General features: G+C 42.7%; 2 protein-coding genes across 3 annotated transcripts in view; both read right to left on the bottom strand.

The window, feature by feature from the left end:
* Window positions 1-1,999: 1,999 nt before the first annotated feature.
* On the bottom strand, window positions 2,000-9,851 carry trap1 (TNF receptor-associated protein 1). 2 transcript variants are annotated; one of them, XM_044050368.1, is made up of 18 exons: window positions 9,642-9,851; window positions 8,701-8,889; window positions 8,519-8,601; window positions 8,279-8,419; window positions 8,009-8,080; window positions 7,690-7,850; window positions 7,457-7,566; window positions 7,307-7,380; window positions 6,980-7,135; window positions 6,669-6,789; window positions 6,461-6,530; window positions 5,929-6,076; window positions 5,641-5,826; window positions 5,415-5,553; window positions 4,509-4,594; window positions 4,085-4,230; window positions 3,906-3,978; window positions 2,000-3,386 (listed from the first exon to the last, which is right to left on the bottom strand). In XM_044050368.1, exons 1-18 carry the CDS (start codon window positions 9,760-9,762, stop codon window positions 3,285-3,287), a joined length of 2,178 nt encoding a protein of 725 aa, XP_043906303.1. In that variant the 5' UTR covers window positions 9,763-9,851; the 3' UTR covers window positions 2,000-3,284. The 2 variants fall into 2 exon arrangements, with proteins under 2 accessions (XP_043906303.1, XP_043906302.1); XM_044050367.1 differs by having other exon boundaries at window positions 8,701-8,892.
* Window positions 9,852-10,479: 628 nt separating this feature from the next.
* crebbpb (CREB binding protein b) overlaps window positions 10,480-23,959 on the bottom strand; it is a 34,212-nt gene continuing 20,732 nt past the window's right edge. The window contains exons 8-31 of the mRNA XM_044050362.1: window positions 23,510-23,647; window positions 23,294-23,411; window positions 22,989-23,163; window positions 22,787-22,849; window positions 22,439-22,560; window positions 21,806-21,994; window positions 21,283-21,666; window positions 20,755-20,928; window positions 20,286-20,463; window positions 20,019-20,137; window positions 19,674-19,913; window positions 19,144-19,232; window positions 18,125-18,205; window positions 17,972-18,028; window positions 17,779-17,856; window positions 17,595-17,662; window positions 17,355-17,505; window positions 16,785-16,931; window positions 16,144-16,257; window positions 15,877-16,042; window positions 14,821-14,988; window positions 14,368-14,529; window positions 13,896-14,177; window positions 10,480-13,798 (exon numbers count right to left, since the gene is read on the bottom strand). Coding sequence (XP_043906297.1) covers window positions 11,489-13,798; window positions 13,896-14,177; window positions 14,368-14,529; window positions 14,821-14,988; window positions 15,877-16,042; window positions 16,144-16,257; window positions 16,785-16,931; window positions 17,355-17,505; window positions 17,595-17,662; window positions 17,779-17,856; window positions 17,972-18,028; window positions 18,125-18,205; window positions 19,144-19,232; window positions 19,674-19,913; window positions 20,019-20,137; window positions 20,286-20,463; window positions 20,755-20,928; window positions 21,283-21,666; window positions 21,806-21,994; window positions 22,439-22,560; window positions 22,787-22,849; window positions 22,989-23,163; window positions 23,294-23,411; window positions 23,510-23,647 — 5,773 coding nt within the window. The 3' untranslated portion in view covers window positions 10,480-11,488. The remainder of the gene's footprint in view (window positions 13,799-13,895; window positions 14,178-14,367; window positions 14,530-14,820; window positions 14,989-15,876; window positions 16,043-16,143; window positions 16,258-16,784; window positions 16,932-17,354; window positions 17,506-17,594; window positions 17,663-17,778; window positions 17,857-17,971; window positions 18,029-18,124; window positions 18,206-19,143; window positions 19,233-19,673; window positions 19,914-20,018; window positions 20,138-20,285; window positions 20,464-20,754; window positions 20,929-21,282; window positions 21,667-21,805; window positions 21,995-22,438; window positions 22,561-22,786; window positions 22,850-22,988; window positions 23,164-23,293; window positions 23,412-23,509; window positions 23,648-23,959) is intronic.

The raw sequence follows: 23,959 nt of genomic DNA on the forward strand, positions 1-23,959 counted from the left end.
TCTGGCTTTAATAACGACCATTTCCATCACCGTCCAGAATGAAACAGCTGTTCTTTATCCTTATATCTATTTTAAATAGAAAAAACTGATTTATGTTTTTAGCTCTGCTTTAATTCATTTTCCCGAGTTGTCCTGGCACAAATTTTTAAAATGTTTGTTTCCCTCTTAAATTACATCCTCCATTGTCTCTCTATAAATAATGTCTTTGTATTTGTAAAAAGAGTTCATTCATTCATTTGGATATGTCCAAATATCCTAATTTGGATATACTAAACTAAGCCTTATTCCTCACCGTAACCATAACCATGCATTATTTGAAACATTTGCCTTGGTCGGCAGGTCCTTGTGTACATTTATGTGAATTTCCAAACAGGACCGTGTACTGTTGTACTATTACTACACAATGATAGTCTGCAAATGTAACTGTGTTCCTGTTGTTCCTGTTTTGTGCACCATTTTGAGCCGTCTCAGTAGCAGAATAACGTATTAAAAATGTCGCAATGATGGCTGAGTTCCACTTAGCTTTCCTCCGCGTCAGGGCCACACTGTCACTGTCTGATTCACATGAACTGAACAGAGCCACTGTTTATATCATCGCCTGTGCGTTTAGGGTTAAACAAGGTGTGGCAGTAAAACAAAAAAAGGGGCAGTAGCTCATCAGCGACTGTACTAAAAGTGAATTGTGGTGCTTTCAGCCTGGCAGGAGGCGGTGCAGCAGGAGCAGAGGTCACAGGAAGACCAGACAGTCGTCCACTTCAAAGAAACTGTCCCCAGTCCACACATGGACAGTGAGTACAGCTCCTCCTCACACACTCACTACACGACACCAATAAGTGAATGATTTAAGAAATTATGATGATAACCACTCAGCAAGGTTTACTGGTCACATGCAAGTGTTTGTGGCTTTGAGAGTTGTCACTTTTCGTGTGTAGCATACTAAACATTGTTAAGACTTTTATACAGTGGCCTGGAAGTGCAAACCAGTATTATGAAACATGAAACACTTTTACAAATCCCAATATATACATAAACAAAAGTTTTCATTTCCAAAAACAAATTTACAAAATGGGAAACACATTTACAAAAGCCATAGTCCTTACGGAAAAGGGAATGTACCGAATGCTGGAAGTGAACGGTCATTTCTCTTTTCTTTTTTTTGGACAGTAATACGCATAATATTTTAACATACTATTTAACGGGGACATTAAACGTTTATTTTATAGAATGAAGTGATATCAGTGAGTTACTGTCAACGTCCATGTTAATTTCATTAGTCAACTTAAAATCTTTCATTGTGACTGCTTAATGTCAATGAATTTGTTTAATTCTATTTTGAAACGGCTTTGACACAGACGGATGAAAAGACATTGCACTAATAATATGGTTCTTTAACTCTGTAATTGTGATTAATATGAGCGTACATATTTCAGTTTTTATTCAGTTACTTTAGTGCAAAAACATGCTAGGACGTTGGATTGTAACAGCACTGTTGTTCCTCGCTATGGCCACCAGAGGTCAGCAGACTACAGTGGCCTGGAAGTGAAAACCATTATTACAAAACGTAGAACACTTTTACAATGCTTTTCAAAAACAAATTCAGGAGATGCAAAACACACTTACAATGCCCTACATTTTTTTTTTCTTCATACGCAATAGTCAGCGCTTCCTTTTAACTTGGCTTTCAAAATAAAAGCCACTGACTTCTGCTTAAGACTACTTCTTATATCAAACTTTTGCCATAAACGTTCACTGTATTAGTTCATTCTATGAAATAAACATTTTAATGTAATTCCACAAGCCCTGCCTTAGCAGATTGTATGTTAAATAATGTGTTATACTGTCAAAAAAAATAAAAATAATTTACTGCTCACTTTATAACTTGCAGCATTTAGTAGATTCCTTTTCCAGACAGCTCACAAGAAAGTCAGGCTGGCTTCTTGAAAATCAGGGAAGGACCGTGCATTTAGTCAATTCTACAGCAAAAAACAAACAAAACCCAGTCGTTTAGCATTTTAATGAGATAAACACTTTGTGCCCTCACCTGCCCCTGCATTGCTGCTGTATACACACACACAACAGTATTGTTGACAGTATTACTCGACAGAGCCGAGTCGCAGCATATAAATAATGTTACATTATTCATGTTGACAGAAGACCAAAGCAAATCAGTTATTCGCTGCATCTTTAATGTTTCACGTTGTAAATGATTTTCTGTTCCTTTCCAGACTTTGTGCCCATTGACCTGGATGAATGGTGGGCCCAGCGCTTCCTCGCCAACATCGACAAGCTGTCCTGATGCTCTTCAGGGATTTGGACGTTTAACAGACAGCCAGGATGAAAGGCTTGTAGTGAGGACACACGTGGATCAGCAGCAGCAGTGTGTTCATGGGTCAAAGTGTCCTGGTGTGATTCATATGGATAATGGACGGCGCAGGGACGCTGACAGGACCCAGATAATCAGATCACTTGTACTGAAGCCTTAAACTCCAACCGGACACAGACACATCAGTGACGGACAATATCTTCAATTTGAGGGGGGATTTTTTAAATAAAAAAAACATGTCATGCTTCTTTTAATATGCAGTAAATTTCTTTCTTTCAGAATCTGAGAATAGTTTTGGTTTTATTTGGCAGACGCCACCAGCAACTCCATATAAATGCAAAGTCACTATTTTAATCAAATCAAACATTAATCTCACTTAAACTAGAGCCTTTAGTGCAGAGTAAGTTGAGAGTCCTATAAAAACATAACTAAATAAGAACAGAAAATAAGAGTGAAGTTAAGGCAGTCAGCATGTCTGACTCAAGTGTCGTTTTTCTTACCACACTGAACTCGGGGAGTCACTTGACTTCTTGCGATTGGTTTGCATTCAGATTATTCAGAGAGTGAATGTCATCAAGTTTAATGTGAAAACGAAATGAGAATCATCTTTCTTCACACATCGATGCATGAAGTGAAAGTCACACTAAAAAGGAATAGTATGGCCTGGCCAGCACAGCACAGCATGGTCTGATGAGATTTCTGTGTAACCAAATTGTGAAACTCCCTAAAGATGCAGTGTTATTAAAAAAAAAAAGGAAGAGGGTTGCAACATGGAACTATTCATGGAAAAGCTTTCTTGGATGCCTCTCTCTCTCTCTCTGTTTCTCTCTCAAACTCTCTTCAGTGTTTATGTGTTCTCTACGAGAGGAACGAAGTACAGCAGAGGGGGAAGAGATAGATGAGGCCTGTAGTCCAGGCCCTTCACTGGGTGTAAATGTTTCAGTCCGTCTACTCGTGTCTCTCAGTGCTTCTCCAGCGCTTTAGTCAGCAGATCATTCAGGCGGGAAATCATCGGTCTGGGATCATCGTTGAGTCCTGCTGCGATCATGGCGTTGTCATAGATCTAAAGAAACATGGATTAAAGTGGTCGTTTATTGAATGGTTTATGAACAGTTCGAGAAATCTGAGTAAGATGTACTGATGTTTTTGATGCAATTAAAATTGAAAGATTATTCACAGCCATAGGGACGACTACAAACAATGGAGGCAGACGGTGAATAAAAGGGATAAAAGAGAGAAGATGCAACCACCTGGACTTCAAATACTTTCATGCTGAAGTCGGTTAATGGTTCTAGTCCAATCACTTCCACTCATTCAATTAAATATTGCAAATATTTCAAAATACAAAACTCGGAGCTACTGAAAGACTTCGAACTGAACATCGTTCTTAACATGAGGGATAATTGTACAACCGTTGTTTCAACCGTTTTGTGGAACAGGGACTTGATCTTGTTGAATTGGAGGAAAACTATGCTGCAGGAAACTTATCAAGAACAAGTTTTGATTTTGTATAAATGGTGAATTACATAAAACTAGGATTTTAAAAATAGTACATCGTATAACCAGCTCTATCACACAGTACCTGCTCCAGTAGCAGTCCAGCCAGTTCAGAGTTTGCGTCTTTCAGTGCGTGCATCTTCTTGATCAGATCGTGTCTATCAGACGGTGTGGGGGGGAAAAAAGAAGACGACCCGTGAGGAGCTGAAAAACATTTACATTATTTCACAGTCATGTATTTTCTAAAATCCACCCATCTTTTACCCGGCATTGATCTCCAGCGTTGGCTGCAGTATCTGAGCTCTTTCCTCAGCAGTGCGAGCCAGCTGCTGTGTGCGGAGGAAGTGGCGTGCAGCGCCCATTTCTAGCACGGTGATCATGGCTGGGTGGGTGTCCAGACGAGGAGTGAGCTGGGACACAGGAGAAAATGTATTTAAGTACTTTATGTATGTACAAGGTAAATTCAAGAAGTTTCTTTGAGTGATAATGGCATGGTTCCTCAAAGTAAATGGTACTTTCCTCGTATTTAAGTATTTGTTGTTAAAACTAGAGAGAAAGTCATGAGGGTGGGGGTTCAAAAGAACCAAACAGCACTTGATGGGATGCAACTTGGTATACTACCCTGACACAAACACAAGCTTGCTAACAGCTAGGAAACACTCTATGAAGACACACAGGCTCTCTTTACCTTAATATTAGTGACTCTGGGTCCCAGAGCATTCTTCATCCAAGCAATCAGATCATCAGCCTGCTCCTGCGTCAGACGCTCAGAGGCTGCGGGAGAAAAACAAGGGTCAGCATTATTGACACGACAGTAAGAGGCGTCCTGTAGCAGCTACAAGTCGCAAGAGTCATGAGCGACGTCCGACACAAGATTCAAACCAAACAATGCTGAACTGTAGATCAGTTAAAAAGACTTAAAAATCCTGGAAATTCATTAATCTCCAGCATTTCGCAAGGACATTTGTCAAAATCTCAATAATTAACAGAGGTGTCTGGTACATTCAGCGACAGCACTGCTGAAAGCTGCTGATCGTGAGCTTAATCACAACCTATTCAGTCGTATTTTAGTTCAGTGACTGTGTCAGAGTCTGTGCTCCGGTCATGGAGGAAGTACTGAACTAATGAACTGATTCTGTACACCGAAAAACAACTGCTTCACTCGCCACTAGTTTGTGTTTGTGTCGCATATAAAAAACAACATCACGGCAGTTTCGTGCAGCTTTGCTATGAGGAGGTACTGTGGAGTAATGGAAACCGACATGCCTGGTACCCAAACTGTGCCGAGTCGTGCTAGAACTGTATCGTGGAAAGGCACCATTTGAGAAGTTATAACGTCCACATGTTGTCTGGGTCTGGCCCCACAGACATTCCTGAGAGTTACATTTGACTCGTGTGACCGTAGATAATAGACACTATTTCCATTATTTTTTTCTTAGTTCAGGGACAAAGATGTGGAAGCTACTGGCAAGTAGCTTGCTCAACTAACATCTCAACAGGTTCATCATGTTGTTCCTCTTTTCCTGATCAGACACAGAGTTCTGCTCCATCCGTTCATCAAAGTTGTAACTAAAAGGTTTGGTACTTTGAATACCTGGTTTGCTGTCTTCAAACTTTTCCTCCTTGTAGTGATCCACCACAATGTCTGTCTCCACGGAGATCAGCTTCTTCTTGTCGAATTCCCTGAGGTGAAGCAGGGTGAGCTCATCGAACTGCTCGTAGCAGAACAGCACCTGTGCACAGACAAGTGACATGGTTTCTCAGAAAAAGCTCTTTTATCAGTTATTTAACCACCTCCATCATTCGTGTCAGGCTCTCACCTCCATGTCTTTCTGTTTCATGGCCTCATAGTAGGGTGAATGCTCTGCAAGATGGCGGTTGGGGGCACACAGGTAGTGGATGTTGCGTGTGCCCGCCTTCATTCGAGAAGCGTACTCCATCAGATTGGTGTGCTGACCCGCAGGCAGAGCAGACGATTCAAACCTCAACAGCTTTGCAATATCCTCCTACAGAGACAGTATGGAGGAAACTGCTGCTGTTAGTGCAGAGAACATTTTTATGATGCCATAACTGCAATACATTGCCACTTTATTGAATATAAACGTCACCTTGACATCCTGTTCCTGGGTGGTGACAATTCCCTCTCTCATGAAGAGGCCGTAGTCCTCAAAGAACTTGCTGTACTTCTCTGGCTCCTTCTTGCTCTGGTCCAGGAGGAAGCGGATCACCCTCTGCTGTAAAACATCACGGAGCTTCCTGAGGCCAGAAGAGAAAAAGGGTGATATGAGTGCCTGAATGTGGCATGGATCTTGGTGCCAGATGGGCAGAAACCTTTGATCTGAAGGACTTTCACACACAATCATCTCTACAGAGGGGTTTACAGAGAATAGCTGAAAAAAAGGAGTAAATATCCAGTGACCCACAGTTCTATGGACAGAAATGCAGAGAATGGCCAGACTATTTTGAAATGATTAAAAGGCAAGGTATGCAGAAAAAGCACATGTCTTAACATTGCGTAAAGGTGCTATAGCAGCAGAAGACCACACTTGTTGCCAATCCTGGCAGTAAATGGGGGCCGTGTATACCTAATTACTGGTGAGTGTACCTTTGAGTAATTCCAAGTTGTAACTGGACTTTTACCTTATGAGGGCGCTCTCTTGCAACAGCTCTCTGCTCAGATTCAGTGGGATGTCCTCACTGTCCACCACACCTATACAAGCACAGACTTGTTTCACTCTGGCCTCATTGACATTGTGCAGTCCCTTGCCCTAAACACCTCATAACAATCTGACTTTAAAAATCATGCAGGTGAAATTGAGCAGTTCCAGGTGTTTGGGACAATACAGACCTCGGAGGAAGCGCAGCCACTTGGGCAGGATATCCGATGATTTAGTCTGGATCAGGACCTTCCTGCTGTACAGAGCCACACTGGAGCCCATCTCCCTGCTCACATCAAACATGCTCGGCTTCTGTTGATCAATACATATTTTGTATCATTCATTTGATAAAAATACAACTTCAGTTTACCTCACAGCTAATGAAAATTCATATTCTATGTGAAAGCATTTAACATTAACACTTTACGTTGTGAGATTTTCTGAAAATATGGCATTAGTGTCATTACTTTTAACCCATTAATGGGTTAAAAGAACTTCTCACCGCATCAGGAACATAGAAGATGCTTCGGATATTGAGCGGCGCATCGGCGCGGTAGTGCAGCGTGTAGCGGGGCTTGTCGTAGGCCTGAGCAATGTAGCGGTAGAACTCTTCATGCTGCCAATCACTAATCCCCTTTGGCTCCATCATCCACAAGGCCTGAAAGAAGAAAGATCATGCAACACTTAGGCTAAGACAATTTTTGTCACGTTTGAAAGAGCAGACTCTAATTCACGGAGGTATTAACTGATAGAAGTTGAGATAAGTTCCATTTTCCAAGCAGCAATGTGAGCATCAGCCAATCTAATCACATTAAGCAGAGAAACTCACCTGCAGTGTGTTGAGCCTCCGTCCATTCAGGAAGATGGGGAAGCTCACAAAGTTGCTGTACTTTGTTACAACCTCTGAAAGAGACACAACAGCTTGTCATTACATGGAGTGATGTACTAATGAATATCCGCTCTGTAGTTATATTTTCACCTTTAACTCTGTCCTCAGAGGAAAACTCTTTGCAATCGTCCTTGAGGTGGAGCACGATCTTTGTTCCCTGTTGAACACCACCGGCTTCAGCAATCTCAAACACTCCGGAGCTGAGGAAGAGAAGGACAGGAGGACATTTAACCATCACATTTTGGAAAAAACTCAAGTTTCATTGTGTGCAGTCACGCTCAGGGTATATTGTCTTCATCTTGATGTTGGAATATTGCCCTCACCCATCTGAGGACCACTTGTAACCAGGTGCATTGGGCTCAGCAGAACGGGAGTAAACATCCACACGGTCAGCCACCATAAAGGCAGAGTAGAATCCAACCCCAAACTGACCAATAATGGAGCTGCTGGCTTCCGCCTGGCTCTGCAGAGCGTCCAAAAATGCCTGTAGTGTTTAGAGGAGACGATTGTTATGACAGAAGGTGTGATCAGTAAGATAGATCATTAACAAATGAGAAAAGTTTAAAACCTGACATACAAAACAGACAAACAAATTAGAGTAAGAAAGGACAAATAATGAGGATGAGCTACAACAATAGTCACCTTTGAACCAGAGCGGGCGATAGTCCCCAGGTTAGCTACCAGCTCTTCTTGGTTCATCCCCACTCCAGTGTCCTATTAAAAGACATTCAAGAAGAATTACAATATTTATCTACCAGGTGGCAATCCTACTCAAGAACAGACCAGGAAACAGTGTAAACTGTTAAACTTCAACTCACAATACAATTTAACCTTGTGTTTCCAATGTGATTTAGTATGTTGCAAACATCAAAAGTCAGCAGTAATTTTAGATCCATGCACAAGTGGGTATACCTGGATGGTGAAGGTGCCCTTGCCAGTATCCGTCTGCAGGTGGATCTCCATAGAAGCTGTTTCACCTCCTGCTGTGATTAATTTGTGACGCAGTTTTTCCAAAGCATCACTACCATTAGAGATCAGCTCCCTGATGAAAACCTGGTAGAATAAAAAATAGGCAGATAATCCAGTCAGAAGAGCTATATTTAATAGACTTGAATGTTGTTCCAAGTTGGTCTCCAATACACACCCTCTTACCTCTTTCTCTGAGTACAGGGACCTGGCAACAATATCCAGCAGCTTTTTTGTTTCAGCCTGAAATTCATGTTTGGAGAAGCTACCTGGATAATTCAGGGGTACAACAACATTCAGATCAATATAACAAATAATTAATAACAATGATCTGTAAAATTTGCAATTATCTCTACTTGTTGCAGCACCTTGAACAGACTCTGAGTCAGTGATGATGGTGTGCAGAGGTTCCTCCTCTGGCTCTTTCTCAGCCTCTGGCTCTTTCTCAGCCTCCTGTGTGCTGTAGTAAGACTGCTGGCAGAACCCGAGGCAGGAACGCTGAGCGTGCAACACTCTGGGCCGACTGCTCCACCTCTGATATTGTCCAACCTGCGAATCTGCTGACAGCAAGAGTGAAATGGAATTGGTGGGTGAATTTTTAGGTCCCTTCCACAGATGGTCTGTATTTATATAACACTCAGAGCACTTCACATCACACAACAAATCGTGAACAGTATCAGAAAAGGTGTCTCCTGCTAAAATAAACCACATTAGATCTAGTTCACTATTGTACTGCGGTTGCAACTTGACATGACACATCTGTTTTTAAATCTAGGCCCAAAACTCACTTGTTTTTTTTTTTTGTTTTTTTACAGGCTTTCTCAGCTCTTTAATGTCAAACACCTTGTGTCTTTGATTCAGTGTATAATTGTTCCATTTAATTGTTTATATTGCATATCTATTTATTACTATTCCCTTTTCTCTTTATCCACTATGTAGAGCACATAAGTTAGTGTTTAAATGTACTAATCACAAGACACAACAGCAAAGCCCATTACTGTTTTGTCACATATAACATCATCACCTCAGAGCATAAGTCTGGAGAAACACGACCTGAGATTTACATCTCGTCAGTCACCTCTGACATCTAACCTCGCTGCCTAAAGCAAACCATTACAAGTTGAAATTCCATGTGTTTATTAACTCATGTGATAAAAAAAAACAAAAAAACATTTTATTAGCTCACACTCGAGTGCTTGAATCTCAGACTAATATAATGACATAAGAACCGAGTCTCTCGTTGTAACAGTCAGACATTTCACGGCAGCTGCTTTACCTTGACTCGGCTAAGCTAACAAACATAGCTCACCTGCAGTGAAGGAGCGTGTGACAGTTACGCTGCTCAGTCCTCGCGCACATGTCATTGACTGCCTTACGGTTCTTTGCGAGGAACCGAGGGCGAACCGAGCCAGGGCGAGACAGCGAGACATGACGACGACTATAGCCGTGGGAGACGAGACGAGTTACGGGTCTGACCGACAAGTACACACGCTGACCGACAAGGCAGAGGAAGGACCCGGCGACTCGCGATGACGTCATATGGATGCAATAGCGCTGCCTGATGAAATGTATAATTTTATAATTTATTACAAATAATTTGGTCAAAACCCTAACCCTCTTAATTTTGACTTATAAGAACCCCAAAGTCTTACTTTTATGAATCTCATAGTTAAACCCACATTTTTATCATATTTATATTTCAGTAGTGAATTTACCTCAAGGTCAAACGGTGAACACCTAACTCAAGAGGTCTCAAACTCGCGGCCCGCGGACCACATGCGGTCCTCCAATCTATTTCATGTGGCCCATACATTATTTTTTTTAGTATAACAGAATAACTTTGCATCACCAATACATTGTTATCATGAACTAAATATCATTCCACGTCAACACACTTTCATTTTGAAATTCTGTGAAATATCTATCATTGCGATATCATGATAGAATGATGGATTGTCATGATATACAATGTTAAGCTCATATCACCCATACCTACTGCATAGTTGCTTAGTGCTTTCTCTTAGGTTTTTTTCCCCTACATTTTAAAGAACTACTGATTTATTAAAATAATCAGAGGTTTATTTATATTCAATGAATATGCTTCAATCAATAATGTGGACCCCAACAGTTCTCTCCAAGCATAAAAATTTGAATTTGTCTGCGGCACACAGGTTTATTTAACAATGTGGTATGCAAGTACGAAATGAGCCATTTGAACCAGTTTGTACAGTGATTTCATTCTTATTTTCTGCATATTTACAGTACTGTCTAGCTGCATGATTTACATTAGAGAACAGTTTATCATCAATTCAAGTTTAATGCAAGAGAGACAATGATGCACAAAACTCTCTCTGAATACAAATCAGCAGTCAAACAAGTTAATTTCCCACCACAGCCAAAAGAAGTTCAGTACTTAATGAGATTTCTTTATACTGAAGGAGAGACAAAAGCAATTTTAAACATCTGCAAGACAAATACTGGGCCCAGGCCAGTAAAAAGAACATTCTGGAACCTGTGAACATTAACAAGCTTCAATGCAAGGTTCTACACCTGCATGTTGTGTTTGGGTGTGTGCAATAATTCCTAAATCTATACAAATACATTAATCTCCCATAGACTCTGCAAACAGGAAAGTAATTAAGGCTTTCCCAAAGGCAGTCCTTTTGAAAAATGGCATATTAGAATAAATTAGCCAAGAACAGAGAAACTGAACAAGAGGTGAAACCTGGCAAAAAATTTGCCCAGACAAATAATTTTACAGTCTTCTCAACACAAATACAATATTAATTTGCAAAGGTACAAAATAAAAAAGGAATAATAAATTGAAATATTTTTTGTTTTGAGAAGTTTTGTTATAAAAGTCAATACAGAGCATAATAAATGAAAACCAAATTAAAACAACACAAAGACCAGGGCAAAGTCTTGCATGGCTGGTTTGAACCAAAAATATATTCTGTGTCTTTGTTGTCTTCTTTTGAACAGCAATTATTAAATCACTCTGTGTTGGAAGAAAAAGCAGTCCCTTGGTTTTTAGGAAAGTTCACAGTCTGTAGGCCTCATGACTCATTAGTTTGTATTTCTTTAAGCTTTTTACATCAGCAAGTAAAAAAAATCTCAGCTGAAAACAGAACAAGGCCTTTCTTCTGTAATGAAATGCTACAATCCTTCGACAAATTTCTCCAGCGTGTCTCCCGTCGTGTCACCCCCCATTACCATGTCATTACTTAACCCTCCTCGATTTGGTGTGTTAAGTTGCGACAGCATGGCACTCTGCTCTGGTGTTCCCATGTGTCCCTGGTCCATGGCACCCGACATAGGGCCTCCAAGACTAGGGTGAGGAGAGCTGGAGTGGAGGGCGCCGTGCTGAGGTGAGGGCTGAGGCTGTATCCGTGGGGAGGGACTGGAATGCGGGGGCTGCTGTGAAGGCGGACGGGGCGACTGCACTGGAGCTGGAGAGCGAACTTGGTTTCCTAGTGTGTTGGCCATTGCCTGGCCAGGTAAATGAGCTCCTCCCTGGGCTTGGCCTTGGAGCATGTGGGGTTGAGGACTCATTGAGTTAGCCTGTGCTGGAGAGCCCATCTGCTGTTTCAACATCTGCTGTTGCTGTTGTTGCTGTAGCATGCGCTGCTGGAGGAGGTTCTGAGGCCCATCCATGCCCATGCCACTTTGGCCCATTTGGGATGTGGGAGGGAGCTGGCCCATGGGCCCCCCACCTCCTTGCATAGCCATTTGCTGCTGCATACGAAGCTGGGAGTAACTGGCTGGCCCTGGCTGCTGTTGGGCGAACTGACCATGACCCTGAGGCATGCCTCCCTGCTGCTGCTGCTGTTGCTGTTGCGCCTGCTGCATCTGCTGCATTCTGAGCAGCTGCTGCCGCCGGTAAAGCTGGGAATTACCGTTTTGAGCAGCATTCATCATCTGGCCTTGGGGGCCCATAGGTGCCATGCTCTGGGGACCTGCTTGCTGTGGAGGCTGCTGCTGAGCTGTCATCCCTGGCCGCTGCACCTGGTTTGCCATGGCTGCCATAGCCTGCATTCCTGCCTGTGACCCCAACATGGCTTGAGGGTTCTGCTGCTGGGGCTGCTGCTGGGGCTGGTTGGCCTGGTACTGGGCTGTCCTCTGTTTAATGAAGGCTGCCATGAGATGGGGGTTTGACTTGAGGATGTTAAGAACCTGCTGTTGCTGCTGGGGGGAGCTGGGAGACTTGAGAGTTCGCAGTAATTCCTGCAGGGCACTCGGAGCGATGTTACCAGGCATTCCCCGGGGCATGTTTTGCTGCTGTGGTGTCATGCCCTGCTGTGAAGGCCCCTGGGGAGGCATGACCCCAGGCATTTGGAGACCCTGTTGCTGGGGCATCATGGGTCTCTGCATGAGCTGAGCCTGCTGGGGCATGGGCGTTCCCTGAGCCTGCTGAGGGGCCATGGGGCCTTGTTGAGGAGGGACCTGTGGTTGATGACCCTGGGGATTCTGCATGGGATTCTGCATCCCTGGACCCCACTGGCCCTGCTGCATAGCCTGAATCATCTGGGGGCCCCGTGGACCCTGCATCATCTGCATCTGGCCCTGCATTGGTCCCATCATTCGTGGGTGGTTCATGGGCATCCCATTCATGGCATAATTCTGCTGCTGCTGCTGCTGTTGTTGTTGCTTTGCCTTGGCTACCATCTCTATCTGCTTGGCCACCTTTAGGGCTGCTAGCAGTGGTTGTTGCTGCTGTTGTTGCTGTGGCATCTGAGGCTGAGGCTGCTGTTGGTGTGGCATGTTAGGCAGAGGTGATTGCTGCTGATGAAGAGGTGATGACTGAGGTCCTGGTTTGCCCTGTGGGACTGGTGTTGGGGGTTGGCTGCTGCGGCCATTGTTGGGGAATCCTTGGGCAATATTGGAAGGGTTTGGTGGCTGCTGTTGTTGGGGCTGGTTGGGCATAGGCTGGGGGGTTTGGGGAGTATTAGGCTGCTGCACAGAGTTTGGGGTGTCGGGTGCTGCTGAGGTAGGTGGAGATGGTAGGGGCATACCCCTTCCGGCCATGGTTGCCATTCTGCGGCGCATCATTTGAGCCTGCAGGAGCCTCTGCTGATGCTGTTGCTGACGGAGTTTGTGCTTGATGTTGAGACAGAAGGGAACAGGACACTTGTTTTCCTGACAGTGCTTGGCATGATAACAACACAAAGCAATGAGCTGTTTGCATACAGGACAGCCACCATTTGTCTTGCGCTTGCAGCCCTTTGTGTGTTGGACCACCCTCTTCATCTTCTGGCATGAAGGCAAAGAGCAGTTTGCATTGCGGCATTGACAGGCATGGACCAGGGACTGGATGCAGCGCTGGATGCTCAGACGACGGCTCTCTTGTGGGCTCTTCGAGGCCTCTGCACCCTGACTGTTGCTGTCATCATCTAGACCCAAGCCCCACTTCACCATTTGGTGCTCATGGCCTTTAGTGTTGTAACAATTAATGCATAGGTCGTAGTCCTGAGAAGAAGAAAATAAGTCACATTAGTGTTGTACAAATATATAAAATATTTAAAAATATTTTAGAACATTCCAGTACAGTGCTGCCATTTCCTACCTCACAAACAGTGCAGTGCCAGCGAGTCTCCACATGGTGCTTGCATTCATTGCAAGTGTACACAAAGCGGTCCTGACCCTGGTTATGCAGCTCGACCAACATACACATTGTGCTCCACTTGCATCTTCTCAGAGAGCTGAACTCCCAGTGTTTGTCCCTGGCCAAAGTCAGAAAGGCATCTCGGCCATCCATTAGGTCACAGGTCAGCATAGGGTCAGGATCCATTATGGGTGGAAGGGTGTTAATGACCGGCCCAGCATGGAGGTGGATAACAAAAAAAACCTGGTACCAAAAAGAAACAAAATATGTCAGGATCCATTGCAAATTAACTAAAATATCTTGTTTATTTTTCATGCTCCTATTGCAACGTGTAAAAATGAAAATAAGTGTATGTTGTAAAATGTGTTGCGAAGGATGCAATTTTTCCTTAACGATGACTGGACTGTAAGACTGCACTTGGTCAGACTCCTACCTCCTTATGTTTCTCCATTGTGGCGTAGAGCTTCTGGGACAGATCATTGGCTACATTCGGCATCCCAGGTTTTTTCTTATTGGCTCGGCTGATGCTGCTCTTATTTTTGTTGGTTTTCTTGTTATTCTTTTTTTTGGCATTCTTGCTGTCAGGGTGGGCTCCCTTAAAAAAAAAAGATGGATATGAAAATTCAAACAGGCAGATGTTGCAGAACATTCAAGATGGGGTTATGCAGATACACTCAGTGGTTCTACAATGACCGTGTGCCTGCTACATGCTTTTACATGAAATGCTCTTGTGGAATCGGTGTGTATATGTGTGCGTGAGAGCACGAGAGAGGGAGGGAGGGAGAGACAGAGCTCTGAGCACCAGGCTGAGGATTTTGAAACAACAAAACAACAAAGTTCCTTTTTGTAAAACCCATTTCCCTAAAAACCTTTCCTTCCAACTCACCTCTGTTGTCTCACAGGAGGCTGTGTTCTCCTCCTTCTTCCTCTCCTCCTCCTCTTGCTCCAGCTCCTTGATGCTCTCCTCCAGTACGTTAGGCCAAAAGTCACCCTCAAAATACGGCAACTCGTTGGCACTGGTTAGTCTGTCCTCTGTTGCCTGTTTGAATATGTCCTGAGCACAGATTTCAACAGGGATGTTAGCTAACAAGCCAACAAGACAATTATTTGTGTACCAATATTTTCAATGACTAATGACAAACACAAGGTGGAGCCCCTCCATAACTGCACACACTTGGCTTGATTAAGAATTTGTCAGAGGAGAAAACTTAGACACACCAGTTCCATTTTAACACATTACATTTATTACATGTAGGTATTCAATATGGATAATGTGAACATTGAGGATAATCTTACTTTAATATCTGATTTGTTTTATTGAAATCTTTAAACAGTTAAAGATAGATAAACCTGTTAATCTCATACATGTAAAAATATATGTTATACACATAAATGTGTGTGTGTGTGTGTATAGATATATATATATATATATATATATATATATATATATATACATATACACACACACACACATATATGTATATATATCCTCCAGGCAAATGTTAAATCTAGTTCATCATTCAAAATCAAAATCAAAATCAATTTTGCAATGTGATTATATTGATATGAAATTTGTTGTTTATATAAATTCAAAAACACATACGTAATACAACTCAAAAATACTGAGTTGTCTTCTTCTTTCGGTCTTTCTCTCATTAGGAATCACCACAGTGAATCACCTGATCAGTGATCCGTATATTTTATTTGGCAGAGATTATTTAGATGCCCTTCCTAATACAACCCTCCAATTTATAGGGCCTTAGAACCAACACTAGGAGTACACTGAATCTCGCACCGCCACGACTGGGGTGAAATAAGAGTGTCCAATTAACCCCGTCAACAGGGAGCAGAGGTACCCCAGCCCATTGACCTGTCGGGGTATTCATACCGGCAATACTACCACTGTGGTCACAATACGTCTTTATTTCTACAATTTTCTGACCTTGTAATCGTGTAGGATTCTCTCAGCGAAAGCCTTGTCCAGCATCTTTCTGTACCACTCTTGGAGCCTCTTGGGCTTGGGGATCTTCTGGTCAGCAGGGTGGCAGTGGAAAATGTAGTCATCCCCCTCACTAGGAGGGCAGGCCCATATGTGTCCTGTCACATACCTGAGGAGGAGGCAAATTTTCAGTCTCTCTACACTGTTTAAATTATAAATAGTAACTGATTGCACTACTGTACTGCACTGAAAAAGTTGCCCTCTACTCACCCCAATTTCTTCACATACTCCAGGTAACCTATTAAGATCTCATGGTACACTGCAGTCCTTAGCAAACGTGGTTTGAAGAAGTGAATACTGTCAAGGTACGATATGTAAACCCGTCTGCAATGGAAAAGAAATGTGAGAAATTATTTAAAGAGTAAGGAAAACAAAAACAAAAATATTTAAAGCAAGGCCGGGCCACACTGTGTGCGTGTGCAAGGAAAAAGTAAAAACAAGCCCTTTCACACCAGTTGAGCAGCAGCACAATACTTGTTATCAAATCAAATTTTAGACTGGCCGACACATTCACACCAAAAATATCTAAGTTCAAAACACGAAAAGATGAGAAGTCAGTGCGGATGAGTATATAGTGGTCTCCAGAAGACACAAAATATTTGGTGGTGATTTGGGCATCTAAATCAAATTTGAATTCCAGCTCGCTGAAGCTTAATGTGATCTGCCAAGTGATACCACCATTGATGATGTAGGGCAGTGCAACATGGGTTCCGCCTAACTGGTGTGAATTCTGGCTGGTTCTCTGAGAGCATGGACGTTCCTAACGGAACAAGAACTGTGCCAGTGCTTGTCAGTGTGAAAGTGCTGTGTGTTAAATGGACATGTTAGTATTATTTCTGCTGTCATTTTACCTGGTATTAGGAAAAGAGCACTCAGAGCCATACTCTTGAACGTGCATGCCGAAGAAACAAACATCCACCCCGTCGATTTCCTCGAATGCAAAAAGTGCTTTGGTTCTATAAGGGAAGCTCTCCAACATCTCGCCTGAGTCTACAAACCTGTGGGAAAAGATAAGGATGGATACAGATTTTTCAAGGTAATATTTACATGATTTTAAACCTAAATATAGCAATCAATAACTATTTTCCAGGTAAAAACAGAGTAATAGTGCTCTGAGGAGAGGACAGAGCTGAGACACGACACCACATGGTAGATTGTTCACTGCATTTACATCACTGATCACCGCAATAGACCTTTCTTAGGGGCAGGTCATTATTTAACATGTTCATTGTGCCTGAGGAGTCCTGTGACCTTAATATAAGGGAAAACAAAATACTAATAATTTCAATGCCCCCATTTACTTGATACCTTTATCATTTCTTCTTTTACCCTTTTCTAGACTCTACATTCTCAAATCAAGTTGAAAGGAAAAAAAAAACATTAATTTAGTAAGATACTTTATTAGTAGGTCAGTAATTTACCTTGACTTCATACCAGGCTTAACCTCCACGGTTTTGTCAGAACTGGCCACCACTCGCACAAACACCTCGCCAGCCTCTGGGTGGTTCTGCCTTTTCAAGTACTTGTTCACTCTGTCCTCAATGTATGTCCCCAACCTTGTAGTCTGCAACCCTTTACAAACAAAAATACAACGAACTTACCATACTGAAAAAAAAATCAAGCAGACTGTTACTGTTGTTTTACCATGACACTCAACTTACGTTTGGCTGAAAACTTGTTTTCCTTTCTTGTCTTGCCAGACTTCTTCAGACAATTGTCACAGATAAAGCTGAAAGTAGGTGAAAAAAAATCTTGTCACTACACACATGAACTCAAGCAATTACAAACTCTAGTGAATAACAATTTTGCTATGGACAGTTGTCCGACAGCCGTGGCGAGACTTACCCCGATGGCCAAATGACGTCATAGTGCAAAACGCAGATCTGATGCATTTTTCGTCCACAGTCTTTACACTCAACAAACCTGCGAGTAAAGAATGAGGTTTTCTGATACATTCCTTAGAAAAACTGGTAAAACAAGCACCACTGTCGTCACATAAATTATCGTCACAATGAAGTGTACGGCAAACAATACTCACGGCTCAGAGTCCAACATGTCATTTTTCTTCTTTTCAAATTGATCTTTTAAAATCATGCTGGCATGAAAGAGAGACAAATAAGATTCCGTTGGCTTGTGTGACTTATTGTGTGATTTATTTTGAGAATAAAAAGTGATTATCTTGGTAACTTACGTCTGTGACTGAGCCGGGTCATCGCCCAGGGTCACACTGTTGCCCTGGATCTCGTTGAAGCACTTCTCACAGAAATGATACCTGTCGGCAATAAGGCCATATTTGGGTGAACTGCGGCCAGCACACACAGTAGCAGCACAGGCAAACCGATGTACAGGTGGAAGAACGCACAGCGAATGGAGCACACAGCGACAATCAAAGATGTAAAATGTGCAGTAGACAGGACAGACACACAAAGCGCACACACACACAGGCAGGCAGAGGTAAGTGTTAGTCACAAGGTGAAATGGTCATGGCGCAAACCCTCTCATTCAAAGTGGAACATCACTTAAATGCGATGTTAATGGTAATGGTAATGAATAAATGTCAACAACAAACAAATGTTTGACAACACCTGATGTGCATCTTACAATATGAAACTGGCATATATGTCCAGATGCCCAACATGCACTGTGAGCTGGGAAATTAATGACATGGTCATGCCACGGGAGATTGTGTTTATACAAATACAGATGTGGTGGCCTGTTAGGTTAAGAGGACAAATTTAATTTAGTTAAAGAAAGGGTATTTCAGCTCTGTTAGATAATGTAATAGGATTGGGCAAATGATAAAACCTTGGTTAAAGCTTCTTAGACAACATAGAGAACCAGTTAAATCCTCAAATTCACTAACTTTTTGTTGCAAGACTTGAATCCTGAGCTACCACCACATTTATTAAAGCCAGTATCTTCAATAATTGAATGTTGTTGCATTGGAATGACGTTATGGTGCAATAGCAGTTTCTGCACAGCAGGGGGAGCTTTAATGGTGGATTCTGGGTACAAAAACTGCAAGAGGAAAACACCAAACCCAAACATGCACATTCTGCTTGTCCATGACATACATGAGAACCACTGATCAGTTTTAACAAAGGTGCATGTGAAGTAGCATCATGTTCAGGACAAAACTGCATACAATCCCTTCACAAACCCCAACTCTCATTTTTATCCATCTCTTCCCATCTCAGCATGCACTTTTACCTGTTCTGGTAGCTGTAGTAAGTGCCGTCCCTGGAGATGGTACACAACTGTTTGCCATAGCAACACAGCGTCTGTGGCGAGAATTCATACTGTGGAAACACCAGATAAAGGTTAACAAAAGTGCTTCACTGTAACAATCAGGTTGCAATCAAACCAATAGCCAGAGGTAAAGATACATGTAAAGACACAACATTAACCTTGTCAAAAGTTATTAAAATCAGTTAGTCAGTGTTCAGAACAACATTCCTGTTAAGTTCCCAACCTTTATCAGGCGATGTTCCCCAGGCTTTTAAGTTATTAAACCCTTACTCACAAAAAAATAATAATATATCTACCCTAGACCCAGATGTTTTGACTAATTACAGAGAAATACCTAATTTTCCATTCCATTTTCTAAAATAGTAGAAAAGGCAGTTGCAAATCTCTCCCCATTTTACAGTCCAATGTTAAAAAGTGCCTTGAGATTGTGAATGTGGTGATATGGCCCTAACAAATAAAATTTGATTTGTGTTGCATCTTCATTAACTCACCTTTCTGCCACAGCAGTAGCCAAGGCCCTGCATGACAGGATCGATCTCTGCCTCAAACACTTCTGCCAGTTTGGTGCAGTATTTGTAGACGCGGGACGTTTTACGGTTGTACAGCCAGGCGTTGTTGAACATAAGCCACACATCGTCCACATATTGCCAAGGCTCCTGGTACTGACCTGTATCCAGCTTACGTTTGATAGTGGATAGGTCAATGGGATTCTTCACAATGTCAAAGTAGTCCTGTAGAGCATGAGAGATGCAAGAATGAGCAATCCTAATTATCAGTACTTTCTGTTGGTTTTAAAACCATTGAGACATCCATGTCTAATCATTTCACACACTCACAGGGATGCCCAGTAGCATGGGGTCTACAGGTTGCCGGAAAGGCAGTGACTCTGGGTCCTGCCTGTAGAGGGCCTCGAGAGTCGGCATCAGGGCTTGTCTCAGCTCTTCTGGCTTGAAAACTGGACATGAAAGAAAATTCACTGTACTGGTAATATAACATAATACTGTACATTCTCACTTTACTCTTAATGGATTACACAACTTGAAATGTACACTGAAATGTACATAAATAAGTTGGATGTATATTAAAAAGATCTATATTCTTACTTTTCTTTCGGTTTTGGGTGGAGGCACCTGATGCATTATTAGCCCCATTTTCTTCCTCTTCTTTGGGTTCTGCCTTTATCTCTGGCTTCTTATCCTCAGTTTCCATTGGTTCCTGTTTTGTCTCTACTGCCTCTGGCTCCTCCTTTTTCACCACTGTGGGTTTGGTTTCATCCTTCGGCTACATGAACACAAACATGGTTAACCAGCTATAAAATGGTGCTAAGCCAGGAACAGATCAAATATTCAGTGTTTACCTGTAAGCCAAACCTTTCCTATAGAACAGAAAAACGCTCCATGCACCTTATTGACATGCAAGCTGAACTGGTGGGTTTTAATGAACAAAATGTGTAATAGTGACTTGGGTTTCAAACAGCAAATGTGTCAAATCTAAGTGTACTTCCAATGTATTGCCCCCACAATGACTCTTACCTAATTACTACAAAATTCCGTTATACAATCATGTGCATACCTCCATTTTTACACCAGCTTGCTTCTTCCCAGAGCTGCCCTCATCTTCTTCATCTTTTACTTCAGATTTGATGTCAGTGCTGCTCATGTCAGGTAGGGCCTGCTGGGAGCTCAGCTCAGCCACAGAAGCTGGGGTAGGCACTCTGTTGTCAACACTGGCTGCTGCCTGGGACAACTTTAAGGAGAAGAAGGAGGAGAAGAGAGTATTTTCATCACAGTGCTGCTCATTTGTAAATGAAATTATACTGACTTTACTAAGACAGAAATGTGAGTGATTGTTGTTTGGTCAAAAGTAGGGCGTTCGCAGTGAAGGAATTTCCCCTGCACTTGCACCTGTGCACATGTCACAGGTCCCTCAGTCTATCATTTCTAATATCTCGTTGACAAACTGTCCCGCGCTCACTTTCGCTTTTTCATTTTAGCAGTTTTACCATGACAGCTCTAGTCTATATACGTGTAGGATACAACAGAAGGTGCAAAAGACAAGTAACACAAGAGATAGAAAAGATGTACAGAAAAGACATCTCACCGGTGTACTAGGGTGCTGTGCCTGAACTGAGGTGGGCTGTGGCATCTGGCTGGGGGGTTCAGTTTGGGGTTGAAGGGGTGTGAGCGGCTGGGATGGGTCAGGCGGTGTCCCCATAGCTGAGGGGGGACCAGGGAGGCTACTGGGTATGTGGGTTGGGGTGGAGGAGGGCCCACCCGTGGAGGCAGGGGTAGTGGGCTGTGGTGGCACCTGGGCCTGCGGGGGAGCATGGTGTTGCTGCTGCAGCTGCTGCTGATGGGGCTGCAGACTGGCAGAGGCATTGGGTGGAGGAGTTGTTCGCAGGGTGGGCTGAGCTGCAGGGCCACAGGGAAGCTGGGGGCCGAGGGAGCCCAGTGCATTCAGAGGGAGGTTAGAGTTCTGCTGCTGCTGGATTGAAGAGAGATGCACAGTTAGCACACCAGTCACATAGCAGCATATAATCTGGCACAAGAATATGTTCAACAGAGCAAAAATGCAATGAGCATGCAACCAAAAAATTGTTTCAGGGGAGAACAGGATTCCTCACCTGTGTAACAGCAGCTTGTGTTATAGGCTGGCCCAAGCCTACATTCACATTCATTGCTCCACCTGCAGCTGCAGGAAACTGGCCCTGTGGCTGGAACTGGCTCTGGTTGGTTGGCTGAGCAACCATGTTGTTCGTATGACCACCCATCATTCCTTGTGTCGGAGGCATCCTTGATGGTGACATGCCCATCTAGAGACCACAGAGACGAGAAGTTGAAAGGGACAAATCATTGCAAAACGAGGCTAGCTAGTATTCACTCTGCAACTAAAAATAAATGTAAATGCAGCAGAAAGGCATGCTACCACCACAACAGGCCACTGAATGGACTATGGTGTCTAGGGTGTGCTCAGTCAAAATATGACATATCCCCAAAACTAAAAAGACAACCGGTTTATAACAATATCTGGACATCAGTTTTAATGACAGTTAGCATATTTCATTGTGATGCTTTGTCAAGACGATTAAGAGAGAATTAAAATAAACAATCAAAAGACTTCCCACAGTCTAGAGAAAAAAAACAAGGCTAACATGGTGACAAAAATATTTCAGAAAAAGGTCTTGGAGAGAAACTGAGGGCAACTCATGGCACATCCATTAACAAGCAAAAGGTATGAAAAAGTGGTAAAAACGAACCGGGGGAACAGAGCTCATGTTCATCTGCTGTGGATGGTTCATGGGAGAGGGAGCACGTGGTCCCATGGGTGCCTGAGACATCTGTGCATTCTGCATTACCATTGGGTTAAATTGATTGATTCCTGTGGGAACACACACAATCATATACCTGTTTATTATGCTGTAATTTAATACTCTATGCCCTGCTGGGCAGCGGGGGGGTCAAAAGCAACTAATTTAATTCAAGATAAATGTATTTGCTAACTGGCTAAAATATCAGCTTTCAAAGGAAGGTTAACTGCAAAAAAGACATGTAAAGTGCTTTCTACTGTAAAACAATGACCATGAAATCTACGAGTTAGCACATACCTTGGGGCACCTGCATACGATTCATTATCTGGTTTGGCATGTTAGGCATAGGCACAGGTCCATCTACAAGAAAACATGATAATTTAAAATTTGCTTTGAGATACAAAAATATGAATTCAAAAGCATCCCTTCAGATATATTTTATGATTACTAAGCATACACTGGAAAACTGTATAATAAAGGAAAAAAACGGGCTACTAACTGGGAGGTCGGACAGCCTGTCCTGGGCCCATGACGTTGGGCTGAGCCATACCAGGTTGCTGCGGCCCGGCTGTGCCCACCATGCCAGGTTGTTTCTGAAGCCGTGAGCGTCGCTTCTCCTCCAATTCCTTCTGGATCTTGTAAATTTTTTCTGCCAGGAAGTGGTAATACTCATCCTGGTTTGGAGGATATGAGGAAATAAAAGACATTTTTAAAAGAAGTGATTGTTTGTTCTTGATTGGCCTTTGAATGAAGTTCTTTGCCATGATTCTTTTAGTACTGAGAAATATATCTTTTATTAGTTACCCTGCTGTTCGCGGACTCATACATGTCACCCTCAACCTTGCGTGCATATGCCACCAGGTTCTCCATTCGTCGGTCCTTCAGTGCTGCGGGGTCAGGGGTGGGGAATATGGCTTGTACTCTGAAGAAAAATAACATACAAAACTCATTACCCTATTAAATCAGGCCTTGGTCTACATTTAACTCTATTTTCAACATTTGTTTTATTGTTGGACTTACAGTTTGTGCACCAGGTGGGTGCGCAGGTCCTGAGTGACATGCTCATGCCAGGCCTTCCTTACCCCCGAAGCAGAGAGAGGGGTGGCAGCGGGCAGGTTTCCCATGCCTCCTGCAACTGACCCATCTGGCATCAGCTGACTGTGGGACAAAAATATTGTTGAGATTCAAAAATCACGATCAATGATATTTCCACAAAAGAAATTACAGATAAATAATAAGCATTTTTTATTTGCATTGTTACAAAATATGCACACATTAATATATTATATGACTGTATTCTAAAAGAACCCAGCGGACAGAGGGCGAAATAAGATCATGGATAAATATTTGTTGATAGATGATGCGCTGGATACTAATTTGGCTAACAAGAACAAATGAGAAGCCTTAGGAGTCATTATCCTTGCTAATTTAATCTTTAATTAAAAGACACTTTCATGCAATGAAGTCATA

This window comes from Solea senegalensis, linkage group LG19, assembly GCF_019176455.1.
Source record: "Solea senegalensis isolate Sse05_10M linkage group LG19, IFAPA_SoseM_1, whole genome shotgun sequence".
NCBI classification, from domain to species: Eukaryota; Metazoa; Chordata; class Actinopteri; order Pleuronectiformes; family Soleidae; genus Solea; species Solea senegalensis.